The 17,662-nt window shown below is 38.4% G+C and overlaps 2 protein-coding genes across 3 annotated transcripts; one reads left to right on the forward strand and one right to left on the reverse strand.

Moving 5' to 3' along the window:
- Window positions 1-4,750: 4,750 nt before the first annotated feature.
- LOC101485900 (uncharacterized) lies at window positions 4,751-17,461 on the forward strand. 2 transcript variants are annotated; one of them, XM_076891552.1, is made up of 7 exons: window positions 4,751-4,971; window positions 14,604-14,750; window positions 14,852-14,960; window positions 15,773-15,897; window positions 16,109-16,519; window positions 16,610-16,695; window positions 17,102-17,461. In XM_076891552.1, exons 3-7 carry the CDS (start codon window positions 14,921-14,923, stop codon window positions 17,328-17,330), a joined length of 891 nt encoding a protein of 296 aa, XP_076747667.1. In that variant the 5' UTR covers window positions 4,751-4,971; window positions 14,604-14,750; window positions 14,852-14,920; the 3' UTR covers window positions 17,331-17,461. The 2 variants fall into 2 exon arrangements, with proteins under 2 accessions (XP_076747667.1, XP_076747668.1); XM_076891553.1 differs by lacking the exon at window positions 4,751-4,971 and having other exon boundaries at window positions 14,612-14,750; window positions 16,628-16,695.
- LOC106675460 (uncharacterized) lies at window positions 8,688-14,428 on the reverse strand. The gene is made up of 3 exons (XM_076891551.1): window positions 14,068-14,428; window positions 12,150-12,251; window positions 8,688-11,538 (listed from the first exon to the last, which is right to left on the reverse strand). The coding sequence occupies exons 1-3, from the start codon at window positions 14,395-14,397 to the stop codon at window positions 10,330-10,332; spliced, it is 1,641 nt and encodes a 546-aa protein (XP_076747666.1). The 5' UTR covers window positions 14,398-14,428; the 3' UTR covers window positions 8,688-10,329.
- Window positions 17,462-17,662: the final 201 nt, after the last annotated feature.

A 17,662-nucleotide genomic window follows, 5' to 3' on the forward strand; every position in this document is an offset into this window, starting at 1 on the left:
TGAGTTTGTTCGAAAGATCTACGTGTACCATGTATGACTTTCTCATAGTTATTTTTGAAAATTCTATTTTCAACAATTAACTATGCTGAAACACTGTTCTGTTTCTCAAGCTGGGATTAGTCATAAAAGACTGTGTCTTGCTAGGTAGAACTATTGATGCATCTCTAGCAAAACGGTGCAATGCAGCTTGTTTTTTGCACTCAAAACTAGGGATGGGTACCGGGCACCGGTTCTGACATAAACGGTAGTAACCAGACCAAAAAGCAGCGCACATTTCGGTGCTTTATTTCGGTGCTTTTTTTCCCCCTGAGCTGTGATACACTTCTAGCCAATCATTTTACATTTCCGAGGATAGTAGGCAGGGCCAGGTACGTACGTTCTTTTAGAGCAGAGCTACAGATTAAAAATGCCCAAGGCAAAGCGGTCAAAAGTCTGGCTATACTTCACAGCAAAATATGCAAACTCAGCAGCCTGCAACAAGTGCTTTAAGCTGATACTGTCAAATCCGATGAAACACCTGGTGACGCATAGCGTTTTGTTTTTTTTTGTTTTTTTTTAAGCCGAGAAATGCACTGTATTTGATAGCTTGCTGCGAGACCTCACACCGAGCACATCTACTGCGGGTGGGTTGCCTGTTATCGGACTCGGATTTAGCAACATCCCCCAAAAACACAAAGAGTAGAGTCCTGGCCCCTAGCCCTGCCAGTGTAGCAGAAATGATGACGGATGATGATGGCAGCAGCAGCAGCCGTTCTTCTCTGGGTCAGTAGCTTAATGTTGTTCGTGTGTAATTTACGTTGAGTAGGCTAACCACGTTATTACATTAATGCATGTAAGGTGAACTAGCAAGCCTCATCATAGCTACATGCGGCTGTCTTCTTGTTTGATGGCAGATACTTCCTTCACCCTGGCCAAAAAGGCTAAAATGACCAAAGAAAAAGTGGAAAACAGTTAAACATGAGAGGTTTTTGGACCAATTTTGTGTTCTCCATTCTTTAAGCACCGGTTTGAGCACCGTTTAAGCACCGGCACCGTTTCAAAAGTACCGGTTTGGCACTGGTATCGGATAAAACCTAAACGATACCCATCCCTACTCAAAACACAGCTGCTGTAGGTTCATGGATGGAGGCTTGTCAGTGCTCTGCGTATGGCTTATTTAGGCAGTCATAAAGACAAAACAGTGGCAGCGCAGATTACAAGTTTTACTGTTTACATACACTGCTGCCATCTTACATTGTGAAGTCGGTAGGGCTGTGCTGACTTTGTGAGTTGGGAGTTTGGCTTCCAGACTTCCAGAAAATTCTGACTGGGAACACAGAAATGACAACTTTCAACATCAAATGGAATGCACCAATAGTGACCCCCAATAGTCAACAACCCATAACCAAGGAGTCATGAAAGTAATCTGTGCTGTTTCATTAAAATGCAAATATATATATACAGACTGGGACAATTGGCATGTTTCACAGCAGCCATTTTTTACATCAAATAGCAGTTAATAGTGTTACTAATGAAATTCATGAAGATTCTGTAAGTTCCATCTGTCCATTTTCTTCCTATTATCCAGTTCAGGATTGCAGGGGTTTTTTGAGCCTATCTAAGCTGTCATGGGCTGAGAGGCAGGGTACACCCTGGACAAACCACCAATCTGTGACAGTGCTAACTAGGGATGGGTACCGGTATCCGGTGCCATGATGGCACCGGTTCTGACATAAACGGTAGTAACCAGACCGAAAAGCAGCGCACATTTCGGTGCTTTATTTTGGTGCTTTTTTTTCCAGAGCTGTGATACACTTTAGATTCTAGCCAATCATTTTACGTTTCCGAGGATAGTAGGCGGGGCCAGGTACGTATGTTCTGTTAGGGCAGAGCTACAGATTAAAAATGCCCAAGGCAAAGCGGTCAAAAGTCTGGCTATACTTCACAGCAAAAGATGCAAACTCAGCAGCCTGCAACAAGTGCTTTAAGCTGACACTGTGATACTGTCAAAGGAGGTAACAGCTCAAATCCGATGAAACACCTGGCGACGCATAGCGTTTTTTTTAAAAGCTGAAAAATGCGCCGTATTTGATAGCTTGCTGTGAGACCTCACACATCTACTGCGGGTGTGGTGCCTGTTATCGGACCCGGAGTTAGCAACATCCCCCAAAAACCTGAAGAGTAGAGTCCTGGCCCCTAGCCCTGCCACTGTAGCAGAAATGATGACTGATGATGATGGCAGCAGCAGCAGCCGTTCTTCTCTGCGTGAGTAGCTTAATGTTGTTCGTGTGAATTTACATTGAGTAGGCTAACCTAGGGCTGCTCGATTATGGCAAAAATGATAATCACGATTATTTTCACTGAAATTGAGATCTCGATTATTTGACGATATTTATTTAACCCTTTAAGACCTACTATAGAACCAAGTCCGCCAGAGCTTATATTATTTTTTTACATGTTGTAGTGCCATTTGTGGGAGCATTTGAAGTTGGTATACAACTGTTGTAGCCCATATTTTAATAATATGTATGCATTAAGTCCATAGTAATTACATTAATTGCAAAAAAGTGCAATAAACTACAAAAAAATTGAAAATCGTTTTTGTTTTTTTTTTTACATATTTTCTACTTGGAGAAATTTAAGAGGCTTATCCCTCAAAACTTTAAATACAAAAAAGTTGCAAAAAATAGTTTACAACAACAGGAAATTTATTTTGAGTGTCTTCATAGTTTTATTTTGGCGATACAGCAATTTTTATATACTGCAGGAAAAACAAAAACAATCCTATGATGCAAATTTGCAAAGAAAACAGCAGGTGCATCAAAATAAACTATTTCCAGCAGTGCAATTCGAGTTCTAAGCATCCCAGAAACTATTCAGAAAAGTCAAACATGACCAGTATAGGCTTTTAAGGCCTACAAGTAAAAAAACTACATTTTCCACGAAAATGACATCACTTCGGGTTTCGGGCAGGAAATGGCGGACATGCCATAGTTCGCGCTGACGTCTGTTTCACTGTAGGAAGTGTTATGAACAGCTGATCGGATCAGCAAAGCGTGTTTCTGGAATATTATGTTTTTGTTGCTGCAAGTGCTTTTTATGCAATTTTTGCAAAGCTTTATGTGGAAGGAAACCGTGACCGAGGACAAGCTGATGGCATAAGATGTAAGTACAACTCCTCTGGTTTCATATGTAAAACAAAATATTGCGCTAGCTTACACGGTTCAGGTTCTACAGGGATTTAAAAATAGTTACACAAAACTGAGCGTGCAGCTCTGACCGGCTAATAGGTTAACAATAACAATGTATTGAATAATGACTTTAAAAAATAATATAAAATAGTGTGCAACACCACTGAAGGTTTTTTTTTTTTTTTTTTTTTACCTCTCTTTTCAACCAACGGCAGTCACTCTCCTCTCCAAATAACTTCTGCTTAGCTTTCCGAGCTTCCCTCGGGTCCTCTTAATCAGCGGTCTCCAACCTTTTTTGCACCACGGACCGGTTTACAAGGTGTCGCGGATAAATGAGGGAGGGGCTAATAATCGGCTCAGTCATTTTTAATGATCGTTGAAAGCCCAGATCGTAATCGTGATTAAAATTCGATTAATTGAGCAGCCCTAGGCTAACCACGTTATTACATTAATGCATGTAAGGTGAACTAGCAAACATCATCATAGCTACATGCGGCTGTCTTCTTGTTTGATGGCAGATACTCCCTTCACCCTGGCCAAAAAGGCTAAAATGACCAAAGAAAAAGTGGAAAACAGTTAAACATGAGAGGTTTTTAGACAGTTTGTATTTTTTCCATTGTTTAAGCACTGCTTCCAGCCAAGAGTGATGCCATAAATCCCCTATAGCTGCAGAAAAGGCTAACATTGTTATCTTTTTACAAAAAAACAGCTGAACATGAGAGGTTTTTGGACCAATTTTGTGTTCTCCATTCTTTAAGCACCGGTTTGAGCACCGTTTAAGCACCGGCACAGTTTCAAAAGTACCGGTTTGGCACTGGTATCGGATAAAACCTAAACGATACCCATCCCTAGTGCTAACACATAGAACAGACAACCATTCACACTCTGACCTAAGGTCAGTTGAGAATCACCAATAGATCCAACCCCATGCATGTCTTTGGACTGTGGGAGGATGCCAGAGTAACTGGAGAAAACCCATTCAGACATGGGGAGAATTTGCGAACTGCACACAGAAAGGCCCCACACTGCACAGCAAATCCAGCATGTCCAAATTAACACTGTCGGATTTGATTTCAACACTATTAAAGTGTCTATATGGGTCCACACCAGAGAGTGTTAATTTAACTCTTTTTGGAGAGTTGGTACGTTAACTCTGATTTAGTGTTAAACACCAAATCTGTCTGGAGTTGATAATTTAACACTTGGTGTTAAGAGTTTATATATTAACTCTCAAAGAGTATTTTAGTTTAACTACGTAAGAGTTATCTTCTAATTCATTCTAAAAAGCAGGAATTTTCCTGTTCTGAACTTCTAGAAATTTCTTTTGGAAATAAACATTTACTAAAAAGATGCAATGGTTTTTGAAAAACATTTATTCTGAACTGTGCACCACAATTTCAAAACATTTTCTGAAAAATGTAACAGTATACATGTTCTCACTTTCATTAGAATTTTGTTTATCAAAAGGTCTGACATGGTAAATGCAAATAACAGCATTCTCATCACTTATTTCTTCAATACAATATGCATGTCCTTCATTCATCTCTTTGTGGAACTTCAACGCACATCTGCTCTCCCCCATATTCCATCTTCACAAGCATATCCTGTGCGGAGATTGAATAAAAATTAGTTGACACTAGTTAATGGCACAAATAATCCAGTAAACAATTGCAGCACAGTTTAAAAAAAAAAAAAAAAAAAGGAATCCTCTTTGAGCCATTACTTGTGTTAAGTATTTTCCCAAAAGACAAAGACACAGGCAACAGGTAATACTGAACTAAGACAAAGACACAGGCAACAGGTAATACTGAACTAAATGTAAAACCTCAACCTTTTTCATTTTTACCTAAACCGTGTGCACAAAACTCTGGAGGGATCTATGCTATAGTGATGGGATTTCCGGCTCTTTTTAGAGATCCGGCTTTTTCGGTTCGGCTCACTAAAAAGAGCCGGCTCTTTCGGCTCCGAACCGGCTCTTCAGGTTGTTTTGTTGCTTTAATTAATTTATTATTAACAATAATATAAAATTATGCACAAAAGGAATTACTAACGTAAAAACAAGTGGTTTTATTTATATATGTTTATATATAAATATATGCGGTGGCCCCTAGAGACAAAACACGTACAAACTCCAAAACACATTTCTAGCATTAACTGAACTTCCAAAGCAGAGCTACTAGATCACTTAAATTACACAATTGAAAGCATGTGTGTATTGTTTGTGTATTTATACACAGGCACTCATATATATATATATATATTCAAATAATTTAAAAAAAAGTTCATTTACCTGTTATTACCACACACCAAATCCGGTCGTTGGTACTTGCTGGCTTGTGTAGCCACAAGATAACAAAGGCTCAACACTGCGCCCAGCATCCTGGAGCACTTCTGTTGTCTTTTGTACGTGTTTTGAGTTTTTACGTGCTTCGGAGTTTGTACGTGTTTTTACGTGTTTTGGAGTTTTTACGTGTTTTGGAGTTTGTACGTGCTTCAGAGTTCGTACGTGATTTGAAGTTTGTATGTGCTTTGTCTCTAGGGGCCACCGTAAATATACTTTTATTTATTCACTCCACATAAAATGTAATAAATAAATCATATAATACAAAAATCAACTATTCACATTTCAACTTTTAACTATTTAAATTTTCAGCTTTTTCCTTTCACAAATTTAAAGTGAAAAGAACACAAAACACTGCAAACCACAACACAATTAAATATAAATTATAATATGAAAACTAAAAGAACATGCATATTCTCTGTCATATGGACCTGCATGAATAAACTTTCTCAATCCTTTATCATCTGCAACCGAAAATAGTTGTGGATGATTACTATACCTTTCTAATGTTGTTGTCCCTGCCTCTCTTTCTCTCTCTCTCTGGCTCTGTTCCTGTGCTACTGAGTGTAACTACCGCCCCTCCCCCCTCTGCCCAGCGTAAAGCACAAGGCTCGCGTGCAGAGTGAAACGGAAAAAAAGTGCGAGAGAGAGGCTGAGAGAAAGAAGGAAAAAAAAAAAAAAAAAAACCCACGTGACGGCTCGCGATAAGGATCCGGCTCGCGTCGTTCACGTCAAAGAGCCGGCTCTAGCCATTTCGTTCGCGAACGACCCATCACTACTATGCTAACGTAGAATCCAGTCAGGACGTCTGCTACTGCTGTTTGCTCGTTTTTTTTTATGGGCGATCGTTTTCAGGCTTCAAGTAGCACCATTATACCAACATTTACATTCTAGACATTGTTTTAGGCGTATTTGACCAAAGGTTTGACTGAAAATTCACATGCAAGCTTTTTTTCAGTGCTGTGGTATTTGCCCGCAAACAATACCTTTCAGCTAGCTAAAACAGAATATTATGCTATCAGCGAGCAACATGGCTAATGCCTTTCACACAGCTTTGTCTCAACTCCAAAGAGCCACAGAAGTAAAAGCTAATAGAAATAATTGAAACAATCTTTGAAAAAATGATTTACCAAGCATGGCAAACAATTCAAATATGTAGAGCAAAATGTTCTGAAACGGCTTCACTTCAGCTTCGATTGGAGCCGTGCTGGGGGCGGAGTCTGTGAATTTACTCTGTTGGTGTCATAGCCCCTGTAGGAGTTCAGAGTTAAGAGGTCAAGAGTTAATGTTTCCATTGTAACACCTCCAGATTTGACAGAGAAACACTCATTTTTAACACTCGATTTTAACTACTATCATTTTACACCTCAGAGTTACATTCAAAGAATGTGACTCTGCTTAGAGTAAAATTAACTCTACTTTTGCAAGAAGACTATTAACACCAAAACATTTAACACTTTTGAATTTGCTGTGTGGATTCAATCCCAGGACCTTCTTGCTGTGAGGTGGTAAGAGTTTACCAAGAGTTTATGTGATTTAGTTACACCTAATCTGGGGCGGCTGGGGCGATCGTGGCTCAAGAGTTGGGAGTTCACCTTATAATTGGAAGGTTGTCGGTTTGAGCCCCGGCTTGAACAGTCTCGGCCGTTGTGTCCTTGGGCAAGACACTTCACCCTACTGGTGGTGGTCAGAGGGCCCGGTGGCGCCAGTGTCCGGCAGCCTCGCCTCTGTCAGTGCGCCCCAGGGTGGCTGTGGCTACAATGTAGCTTGCCATCACCAGTGTGTGGATGACTGGGTGTGTAAAGCACTTTGGGGTCCTTAGGGACTAGTAAAGCACTATACAAATATAGGCCATTTACCATGTAAATTTTATATCAAGTGGATGTAGTTGTAGATGTTGTTTTCATCATTTGATATGATTGAGACACAAAGGGGAAAATCTGTCATGGAATCATTTCAACGTTCCTGCTACTGCATACTGCTTATTAACCATTCAGCTAGAGAAATATTTGACTTAGCCACAAGTCCTTGAATCTGAAGATTTGTTTTTCCCATAAAGGTCCCTGGCCCCCTAACATTTTTGGACAAATGGACAAACTGGATGACGTGTTGATATTATAACAATCTGTGTTCAGAGATGCTGGTTTGTAGAGATCTAAATGGTGTTGTGACAACTTCAGTCGAGAGGTCAGTAAACATGCTCTCATCTTAGATGCTGTAAAGCCTGTGAAATAGTGTCTGTGATTTGCAGGGTTTTAAAGGGATTGGCTGTTGTTTTTATCTGCTAGTTCAAAGCAGGGACTTAGTCTGAAGGTGCTTAAACAAGAAGCTGGTCCAATGCCAGCAGCGTGGTGTACGGTTTTTGTTGTTTTGAGACTCACTATGTCCTGATCTCCTTATTGAAGGCATGCTATAATGTTTGTACTAATGAAAAGTAGGTTTTTATATTGGGAAATATGTATCACAAAAACAGAAAATAAAATGTAGAAGGTCTGGCTACTTGCAATAACAATATTTACCTTTTTATTTTGTGCAGTATTTCTTTCCTTGTAGACTGTGTGTCTATTCTCAGTCATGCTCTTTCTGCTCTTTTATGTATTTCTTTCTCACTTTGCCTGGTTGGTTTTGTTGCTGAGATCTAAGTGATTAACTGCCAGTGTGAAACATTTCAGGGCATGCCAGCCCAACTAGCAGAGACCCTTGTGGCTTCAAAAAAGCAAACCGAAACATCAGCAGCACAAGGCTCTAAATGGAGCTTGAAGACCTCTTTTTTTTTTTTCTTGGTCTAATGGTCCCTGTGATACTTCCCCGGAGGCTGACATTCAGCTACACTGCAAAAACTCAAAATCTTACCAAGTATATTTGTCTTATTTCAAGTCAAAATATCTAATCACACTTAAAATAAGCCATAATCAGCTAAAGAGTAACGTTTCAGTGAGATATAGGAACTTGTTTTTAGACAGTGCATCTTGGATATCTTGTTAAGTGAAAAACTCTTGAAAACATATTGTTTTGAGTCATATCTCACACGAAACAAGCTTTTTTTGGCATTTCATAAACGTTTTAAGCTGCTGTGTTATTTGTAAAAGATGTATCATCTTGTTTCAAGAAATAGACCTAACTTGAATCAGGACATCAAATCTACTTTATTGAGAACTGCAGGTTAATATCATGCCCAGGGATAGCTCAGTAGGTAAAGTGGTCGCCCCATGATCGGAAGGTCGGCGGTTCGAATCCACTTAACGGCTACCCTGAGGTACCCCTGAGCAAGGTACCGTCCCTACACACTGCTCCCCGGGCGCCTGCTTAGTGGGCTGCCCACTGCTTCACTGAGTGAATGGGTCAAATGCAGAGAAAAAACAAGTAATTTCCCCATGGGGATCAATAAAGTATCCATTATTATTATTAACATTGCATTATTATGAGTCTTAGTATCTTAAGCACAGTGTATTTATTTTTCTTACATACCAGTCAAACCATATCAATGTGACATTGAAAAAGAGGCAAAACACTGAAATTGTTTCCCTCACTGAACAGATTGCGCCAAAAGTAAAATAAAAAGTAAATAGAACAATTTTTTTGCCAGTCTTTAAAAACCTTATTTCAGCCCACATATTCACAAAAGACTCAAGAATAATGTTTGATGATGTCAGTTAGATCATACTTCACTGGAATGTACTTGCTGTTATTAAAGTTTACATAGTGGTATGCTGTATAATCAACAAGATTTCCAGCATCCACAAAAATATTTGCCTGAGCTAGACAGGGAACTTCTACCTCATAAGCTAAATATTGATCATTCCACCCAACTGTAGAGAGAGGCTGGCATTCAAAACAATACACAGATGCATTTACAATATAGATGTTTTTAACAAGTGCAAACTCTGGAGCATCATTTATGACATCAGAAATAACCAAAGATTTTTCACATGAATGTATATTTCCATGTAGCATAATCCACTGTACAGAAACTACATGTTCAACTTGCTCAATGAAGTCTTTAATCTTGCCTTCTACATAATGAACATTTTTCACCTCTTTGGCTGGACCCATGTCGACTTCACTTGAAAAAATGGGATGTTTCTCATGCACGTTCTGACTACATTCATAAAGTTGGTTGTGCTTCACAAGAGATTTACAAATATTCTTAAAACTACTTTTCAGAGCCCACTGCTTGAAGAAACAATGTTTTGACTCAAAACGCATACACATATGCCTCACTGTAGGACCAAGAGCCTTAATCTGAGAAGGAAGATGCAGTAAATAATGCTGTTTAGGTATAATATTTTCATCTGGAAACAGTTGTTTGAAATGTTTTAAATGCTGCTCTATTAAAAGCTTCAATCTGGAGAGAGTTGAGACAGCAATAATAGGTGAAAACAGAATTTTTATGATCTCTAACATGTTACGTAGCATTTGTGTGTAATGATTTTCTCCAATTTTGTCCATAAGAAATGGAAGGATCTTCAACAAAACCAGCATCTGCCCAGCTGACTGTTTCAATTTATTGTCATTTGATGACAGCGTACTGACAGATATGGGGCAAGGCTTATCCCTCACATCAACAGGAGAATAAGGGAAACACAAAATTGCACTATTGAATGAATCTAAGTTCATTTGCCCTGAAAGCACAAGATTCTTTAAAACACATTTGATTTCATATGGGGCAACGCCTTCTTTTTTTTTTTTTTTTTTTTTTGGCCTGTCCCGTTTGGCTCTTTTGCCATCAGAATTGTTGTCTAAAGGCAAAGAAAGATGCCCAACGGATTTACTTTACCAAACTGACCATCCCAGCCTTGCCGTAATGGTCCATTTGATTCACCTTTTATTGTTTATTTTATTTTCACTTACTGAATACGGGACAGACTTGACTGGGGGAAAGAAGGGGAGAAAGAAAGAGGGAAAGAGAAACAGCTGAGAAGAGGGACGGGGGAGAAGGGCAACGCCTTCAAGAATAACATGCATGATGTCTTGTGGGGTTTGATTGATTATATCAACGTGAGGAGATTCTGTTAACTTGCTTCTCCTGTTTATACCATACGTTATTTTTAGTTTGTCTTTCAGAAAGTCCGTACTTGCCTTCTCAATGTCATTACATTGCCTGTTATGACTGGCCATGGTCCTTTTAACAAAAAAATCTTCATTAAATTTTTCCTGCATGTCTTCAAAGTGGCATTCGCAGTGCCTGCATTTACTGTAGGCAAAACCCACTCCTTCCTTAAATCCAGCCACTTCATGCTGAGCTAGAGTGTCTCCACACACAGATATGAGTGCCCCATGAATTGTCCTCTCACCACTTGCAGTGACAACTTGGACACCATCACACAGCTCAATTAAGTCACGGTTAATCCTCTCAAATATCTCATCTATACCACAACGGGAAAGATCTTTTGATTTTACCATGGCAAGCAGACGAATAGCAGGAAGTCTTGATCTGTACTTAGGGCTGATGTTACCTAAGGTGTAATAAATCAATAACAGCTTGTTCTTGTTTGCCCGAGATCCAAGAGGATTGCATAGTTCAATTTCATCTGTATATAAAATCAACTGTAATGCTGTAGGGACTTTAATAAACAGTGGGTGCCACTTAAAAATGTCTCCATCAATGAAATCATGAAGAAAGCCATCCTTGCATGGCTTTGGCCTCTCATCAATCATTGCAAGCATTCTTGGATGTGATAGCAGCTGCTCCAAACTTTTCACCAACGGTATGTAATGAAAACAATGGTCTTTAATGGCAAGAACTCTGGAGTCTCCACGCTTCGAATAACAGACTGTTTGTTTTGTGACAATAATCTCTGGTTCAACTGGTTTTAACAGTTCTTTGATGGTCTTGTCCTGCAAATGGGTGGAAGCAATTTGAGTGAAAGGGTCAACAAACTGGTCAAATACCCCCACTGCATCACTCTTTAGTTGATCCAGGTCCCCAGAATGTCTCTCAATCATGTCACTCATTTGTTGTTTTAGGTGCTCCAATAATACGGCCTGATATTGCTGGATTCCACTCACGATGTGGTTAACAGCTCTCTGTGGAAGAGGAAAAAACAAAGGAAAATCCTTAATTACAAAATTCATATGAGAACACAGTCAACATGCAAACTCACAGAGACACAATTTTTGAAAAATGAAACCTTCAGTTACATAAAGTTAGTGAGATGCAATGAGCAAAATAAGTTACCCCCACCACCCAATTTTTTTTGTAAAGAATAATATTGTCTTATGCAACGTTAAAACCTTGTTTTCACTTAATTATAATGCATTTTGAGGAATCGGATCATAGGTGGAAATGCAAATTGAAAATTTGTGTTGTGTGTATTATGTTGTCTCTATTCTTAGCTCATGCTAAGGAAATATAGTGATAGGCAGATTTTGGATGCAACATACATGTCTATTTCCATATATAGTGGGGGAGTGAGATCTGAGTGGTCACCCATGAATTACATGGAGACACATTCGAATGTCAGGTGTTTCACTCACATACCTATAGCTGTCCATTTATGATCAGATCATTCAAGATGCCAGGTCTGAACAGTGCCCAAGTTATAGCTTGAGCACTGTTAAGCATAAGTTAAGCATATTGCTTTTAGGTTCTCTAACAATGAAATACAATTCAATGGAAAATTAATGGCATAAATTACCTGTGTCAGTCGATGGGTTTCCTTGGCTTGAAGAAGAAATGCAGTTGCATGTTTATAAATGTCAAGATTCAGGTGACCCTCTCCATCTTCTTGAAATCCACTCTGAAACAGAATAACAAAAACATATCTATTAAAACAGAAATAAATAATTGCATTGATAGGTAGCAATCACCAAACAATATTGCATTCATTAGTTAGCTAGATTCATGCCCATAAGGTACAAGGTAGATGTATTTTTACTGACTGATGTCTTTAATTTGAGCTTTTAAAATGACAACTAAAATGACAAACAAAGCAGTACTTGATAATAGATTAATAAGACTAGCAAAGCACATGGAGAGTTCAGTACAGTATAGTTTAAATTCCTTGATCATGCCTGATCACCCCCAAAATTGAATTACTTGTTTATTGGCCCATTTGTGACATTTCCTGAAAATTTAAAATCTGTCCATAACTTTGAGTTATTTTGCTAACAGTCAGACAAATGCCACCAAAAACATAACCTCCTGAGTTACTAAGAAAAAAGGTAAAGAAAAGAAAAACAAAAGATAGTTTTAGAAAAAAAAGTAACAGTTAATGTTGTCAGTAGTCTTACTGTTACTTCAGAAATGCAAATAGTTATTTATAACTGATTACTCATTTAAAAAATATACAAAATAACTTACTGATTGGTTTGTATGAAAGTAATTAGTTATGTCAGTTATTTACTGTTGGACAAGTTACTGACAATTTGAAATATGTTATATTTAGTAATTTCACCTTTAAAAAAAATGACCAATACTGACAATAAAAGTAATATTGACTTTAATGCTCTTATTAATGTGAAGATGAGTATTTTTTTGTGTGTTTAAATTTTTTTTTGACAGTAACTCTGAACAAATCATGTAATTTTGGTTTGCTTTGCCTAATAGTCATTCTCTTAGGCTACGTCCACACGTACCCGGGTATTTTTGAAAACGCAGATTTTTCTATGCGTTTGCACCTTTCGTCCACACGTAAACGGCGTTTTTGGTCACTGAAAACGGAGATTTTTAAAAACTCCGGCCAGGGTGGATATTTTCTAAAACTCCGTTTTTGCATTTACGTGTGGACATAAAAATGGAGAAAACGCAGTGTCAAAGGTGTGCTCATTTTTTGATGTCACACTGTGCGCCACGTTATTATTTCGGTGAAATGAATTTCTACAATACTGTTACTTCTACTCAATGCACTGTTTAAATGCTTACATATACACACACAGTTACTGTCCCTCCACACATACCACTTGCTTCTGCTTCTATGCCCCAGCTTTGTTTACTTTTTCCCACCGAGGCTTCTAGACTTCTGATTGGCCAACATTGCTGCACGGTTAGGAATATATCGCCACCTGTTGCTTTGGCATGTTCCTAGCAGTGTTTTCCTTCATTTCTGCCTTTACGTGTGGACGGGATTATTTTTTAAAACGAAAACGGAAAATCTCCGTTTTCAAAAATACCCGTGTACGTGTGGACATGGCTTAAATTGACCTTGAACACATATGTAAACATGATAGCGACCTATTCAGTTAGCTGACTGGCTTTTACCAGCTGATTTCAACACGTATTTCAAAAATATATCAACTTTTTTTAAACTAATAGGACTTTCTGCAAAGTTTGGATGCATTCACCAGAGCGAACGAACGGATGACTGAAAAAAAAAAAACAGTCTGACAAGACTGCAGCTTTGCGTTTCTGCCACAGCTCTCATTTACGTTTCAGGTGAGTTACTTAATTTAGCGAAACAACTAGTTCGACACTCATCACTGTTAAAATAAAAGTACAACATGAGTCTGTCAAAAACAACACATTTAATGGACGTACTTGGATCAGCCAAATTAAATGCTAACATTATGTTACAGCTTCTGCAGCTCGTTTCTCTGGCTTTTGTTAAAATAACTTACCGTTAGTGCGGGGATGCTTGAGCCCTCGTCAGTTACTGAAGAACTGGCGTTAGTTTGGTTGATTGGGGCCGTCCTTTCACCTGCTCCAGGTAAACCGTGGCGGGTTGATCCATCCTCCTCATCCGCTTCCACTCCGAGAAGGTGACGCGCGTGTGTCCGCTTTACGTGATAGTAGAAAGAGTTATATACTCTGTACTCACTCGGACAGCCATCAATTCCACACACCACGCGAAAGTCAGGGCTGCGGCTGTGCATGGTATTAATGTGACTCAAAAGTTGTCTCAGACTCAATGCTACAAACACGTAGCATATAAAGCAACGCCAAGTCATGTTGGAAGCTAGTATGTTTCATTCGGTAGCGCGGGCTGCAGTTGTGCCGTAAAATAACTCGTTACCATGGTTAAACGCGCCTGCTAAATTGTCGTAGATGTGGGGGATAAAGTAAAAAAAATTTTATTAACCTATAATAATTAACGCTATTTTGCAATGCACAAAGACAGTTGTTTGGTTTAAAAACCAATCAATCATCCTTTTAGGATTTTTGGGCCAAAGAAATGTCAGGCAAATTGAAGACGAACTTCGTTTCTGGCTGTCGTGAATGATCTGGTGGACATCTTAAGTTCATGTAGACACGTGCCTGCCACTACTGTCCCAGAGTTCTTTGCATTCGCGTTTCATTGGAAGTAAGTTAAAATGTATTATACAGTGCTCATTTTTTGTACATATTACACTCCTTTCGAAAGTTCTAAATGTTTTGGTGTGTTTATATTGTGTAACGTTGCAGCCGAACAGTGACTGGACGAGGCAAGCTAACGCCAAAAAAGCTAACTAGTGTGCTAAGTAGGCTAACAGCATGGAAGGACTGGATGAGGTCACAGTGTCGGTTTTAAAGGGTAATGTATGCAAATTTATTTTTAAACAGATTAAATGGACTTATGTTTTACATAGGTGTATGAACACGGAAGTGTGCAAATTACATTATTTTATAAATAATGTCGTTGATGATGTTTAAGTAATTTTTTTACCTTCCATTTCATGTGATCATTTCCTCATTTTAGGAACATTTGTAGTTATTTGTTTTACTTATGCAAGTGTATTTATTCATCCTTAGAGGTGGATAATTCTCAGTAACATTTACCAATTTACATTTAATTGATTAACTTTTGGGGAAAAAAAGTACTTAAGAGTAGTTTTACTGCACTATAGTTTACACTTTTACTTGAGTAGATTTGTAAAGAAGTAACTGTACTCCACTACATTCCAAAAAGCTCAGTTCCTTTAATAATACCTAAAGCTGGATAAAAATTCAGTGTCCAATATATAAAAAATGAGGTCAACAATGCTACTAAAGTAGTGTGACAATTTGTCTGTAAACAGAATTTTTCCACAGCAGTTAGCCCAGCAGATATATATTTTTTAATTTAATTAGGTAATTTTTTTGAGGAGAATACTTTTTTCTTCTACTTCATTTTATTTTGAAGTAACACTACTTTTACTTAAGTACAGTCTTTTTAGCATGTTGATCATTAGCTCTATACAAAAAACAGTAGCAGACAATGAGGTATCCACATTTCTATACTAAACTAGTTAGCAATAGCAACACAATTTTAATGAAGTGTCAACTTTCATAGTCTCATCTCTCATGCAGTTTCCTTTGTAGGGCATAATTTCATCTTGCTATGTTTTTCTTCCAATGTGTTCATAGCTGCAAACATCAGCGAGGGAATGATGGGCACCCTGTCTCGTGAAGACTTGCAGGATCTTTTCCCAGGCCCAGAGAACTTTTTACGGAGAAAAGCTGTCTGGCGTGCCTGTCAGGATGTACTGGAGGTCAGTTTCTCAGTCACTCACCACCACTTAAAATTGGCATCGTCGTGTTTTTGTCCGATTACAACTAGTTTAACCGCGGGCAGAGTTGAATGGCTCTTCACTATTCCCCCCTCTCCACACACACACACACACACACACACACACACACACACACACACACACACACACAAAAATTGCGTTTTGCTTTTATTCATTATTATTTATTTTATAGGAATCTGGCCAAGATGACTCAAAATCTTCAACCAGCTCCTCCATTAATGAGTCACCCAAGCAACAGACATCCACTACTGTAAATGCAACTCCTGCAAAATGCACAAGCCCTGAAAAGGTTGTGAAGTTATTCTATCCAGAATATGTATTGCACACTGACACTGAGCTTGAGCAAGTCCGCCAACAATACTTTGAGTTGTCAAAGAAAGGTGAAGAGCGCAGCTGCAAAATGTCAAAGGAGCTCAGATGTCGGCTCATCCGAAACACCATGACTAGTATGATTGCAATCCTGAGGGCAAAAGGGGATGGAGAATCGCATAGATACCCATCAAAACCAGAAATTACAGCAATGGCAAAGAGAATAGTGCAGTACTACCCTATGCTACAGGACCAAGGCATCAAGAATACATGGGTAAGTGAAATGCATCCACTTCAATACCAAAGTGTTTCATGTTGGACATTTTAGTAGTGGTTGGAAAAATGTATTAAATGTCCTATACAGGTTACTGTGTACACACAGCTAAACAAAAGACTGCAAAATGTGAGATCCCCACAAAAAGCCACTCCAGATGGGAGACATTCAAAGAGGTAAGGCTGCAACTAATTAATTTTAATTTTAACTATGATAATTCTGTTATTCATTTTCCTCATTAATTGATAAGTTGTTTAGTCAGTACGATGTTTGAAAGTTGTGAAAGTTTTTCCCCAAAAGTCTTCTTTTGTCCACAATCTGACAATTTTAATTTCAACGATAGAGGACAAACAAAAAAGCTAAAATCATGTTTGGGCATTTTATTAAGGAAAGAAAGAAGTGATCCAATGTGATCAATCAAGTATTTGGTGACCTGCCTTTAGTTTCCTCACCTGTTTTAGCATGAAAGGAAGAAGCACTTTGTGTTACACTTTGTATATTTGAAAATGGCTGTACAATAAAGATATGAATTGATTGAGTTTATAGTTGATAACTAATTGATTAACTGACTAATCTTCGCAGCTCTGCCAAGAGGCGACGTCTTGATCAGCCAAGTGACGTAGAAGAAATGGATTCAAGTGACTCAACAATCATTCTGGATCTGTCCACAGAAGGGAGGAGCAGCCCAGAGTCGGCCAGTAAAACAAGTGAGTTAGAAGGTGAGTTTCAACTTTACATTTACAAACTGTGTGGTCATCATAAAAAAATAAAACAAATATACCTGCATGTTGAGTCAAGATGGCAGTCCTGAGATGACAGAAGTAAAAGGCTTTAAAATGGGCATCAGAAAATGATAACTACATCACATTTTTCCTGTTTTATCATCAGTTTGTTAACATTTCTGTGGAAATTAATGTTAATAAAGTATTGGTATTAATAAAAGCCAGTATATTATAAATTTAAAGAGCTGGGTACTGTGGTGTGTTTATAGTATAAGTCTGTGCAACATCACTGTCTCTAACCACTCAGTATATCATGTAAAGTAATGTTTTTAAAAAACAATGTGCCTCACTAGAGGCTTTTTTGCCTATAGGCAAAACTTTGTGCAGCGCTGAGCAGAGGCGGAGGCAGACATTTGATACA

Source organism: Maylandia zebra, linkage group LG13 (genome assembly GCF_041146795.1).
Source record: "Maylandia zebra isolate NMK-2024a linkage group LG13, Mzebra_GT3a, whole genome shotgun sequence".
Classification (NCBI taxonomy): Eukaryota; Metazoa; Chordata; class Actinopteri; order Cichliformes; family Cichlidae; genus Maylandia; species Maylandia zebra.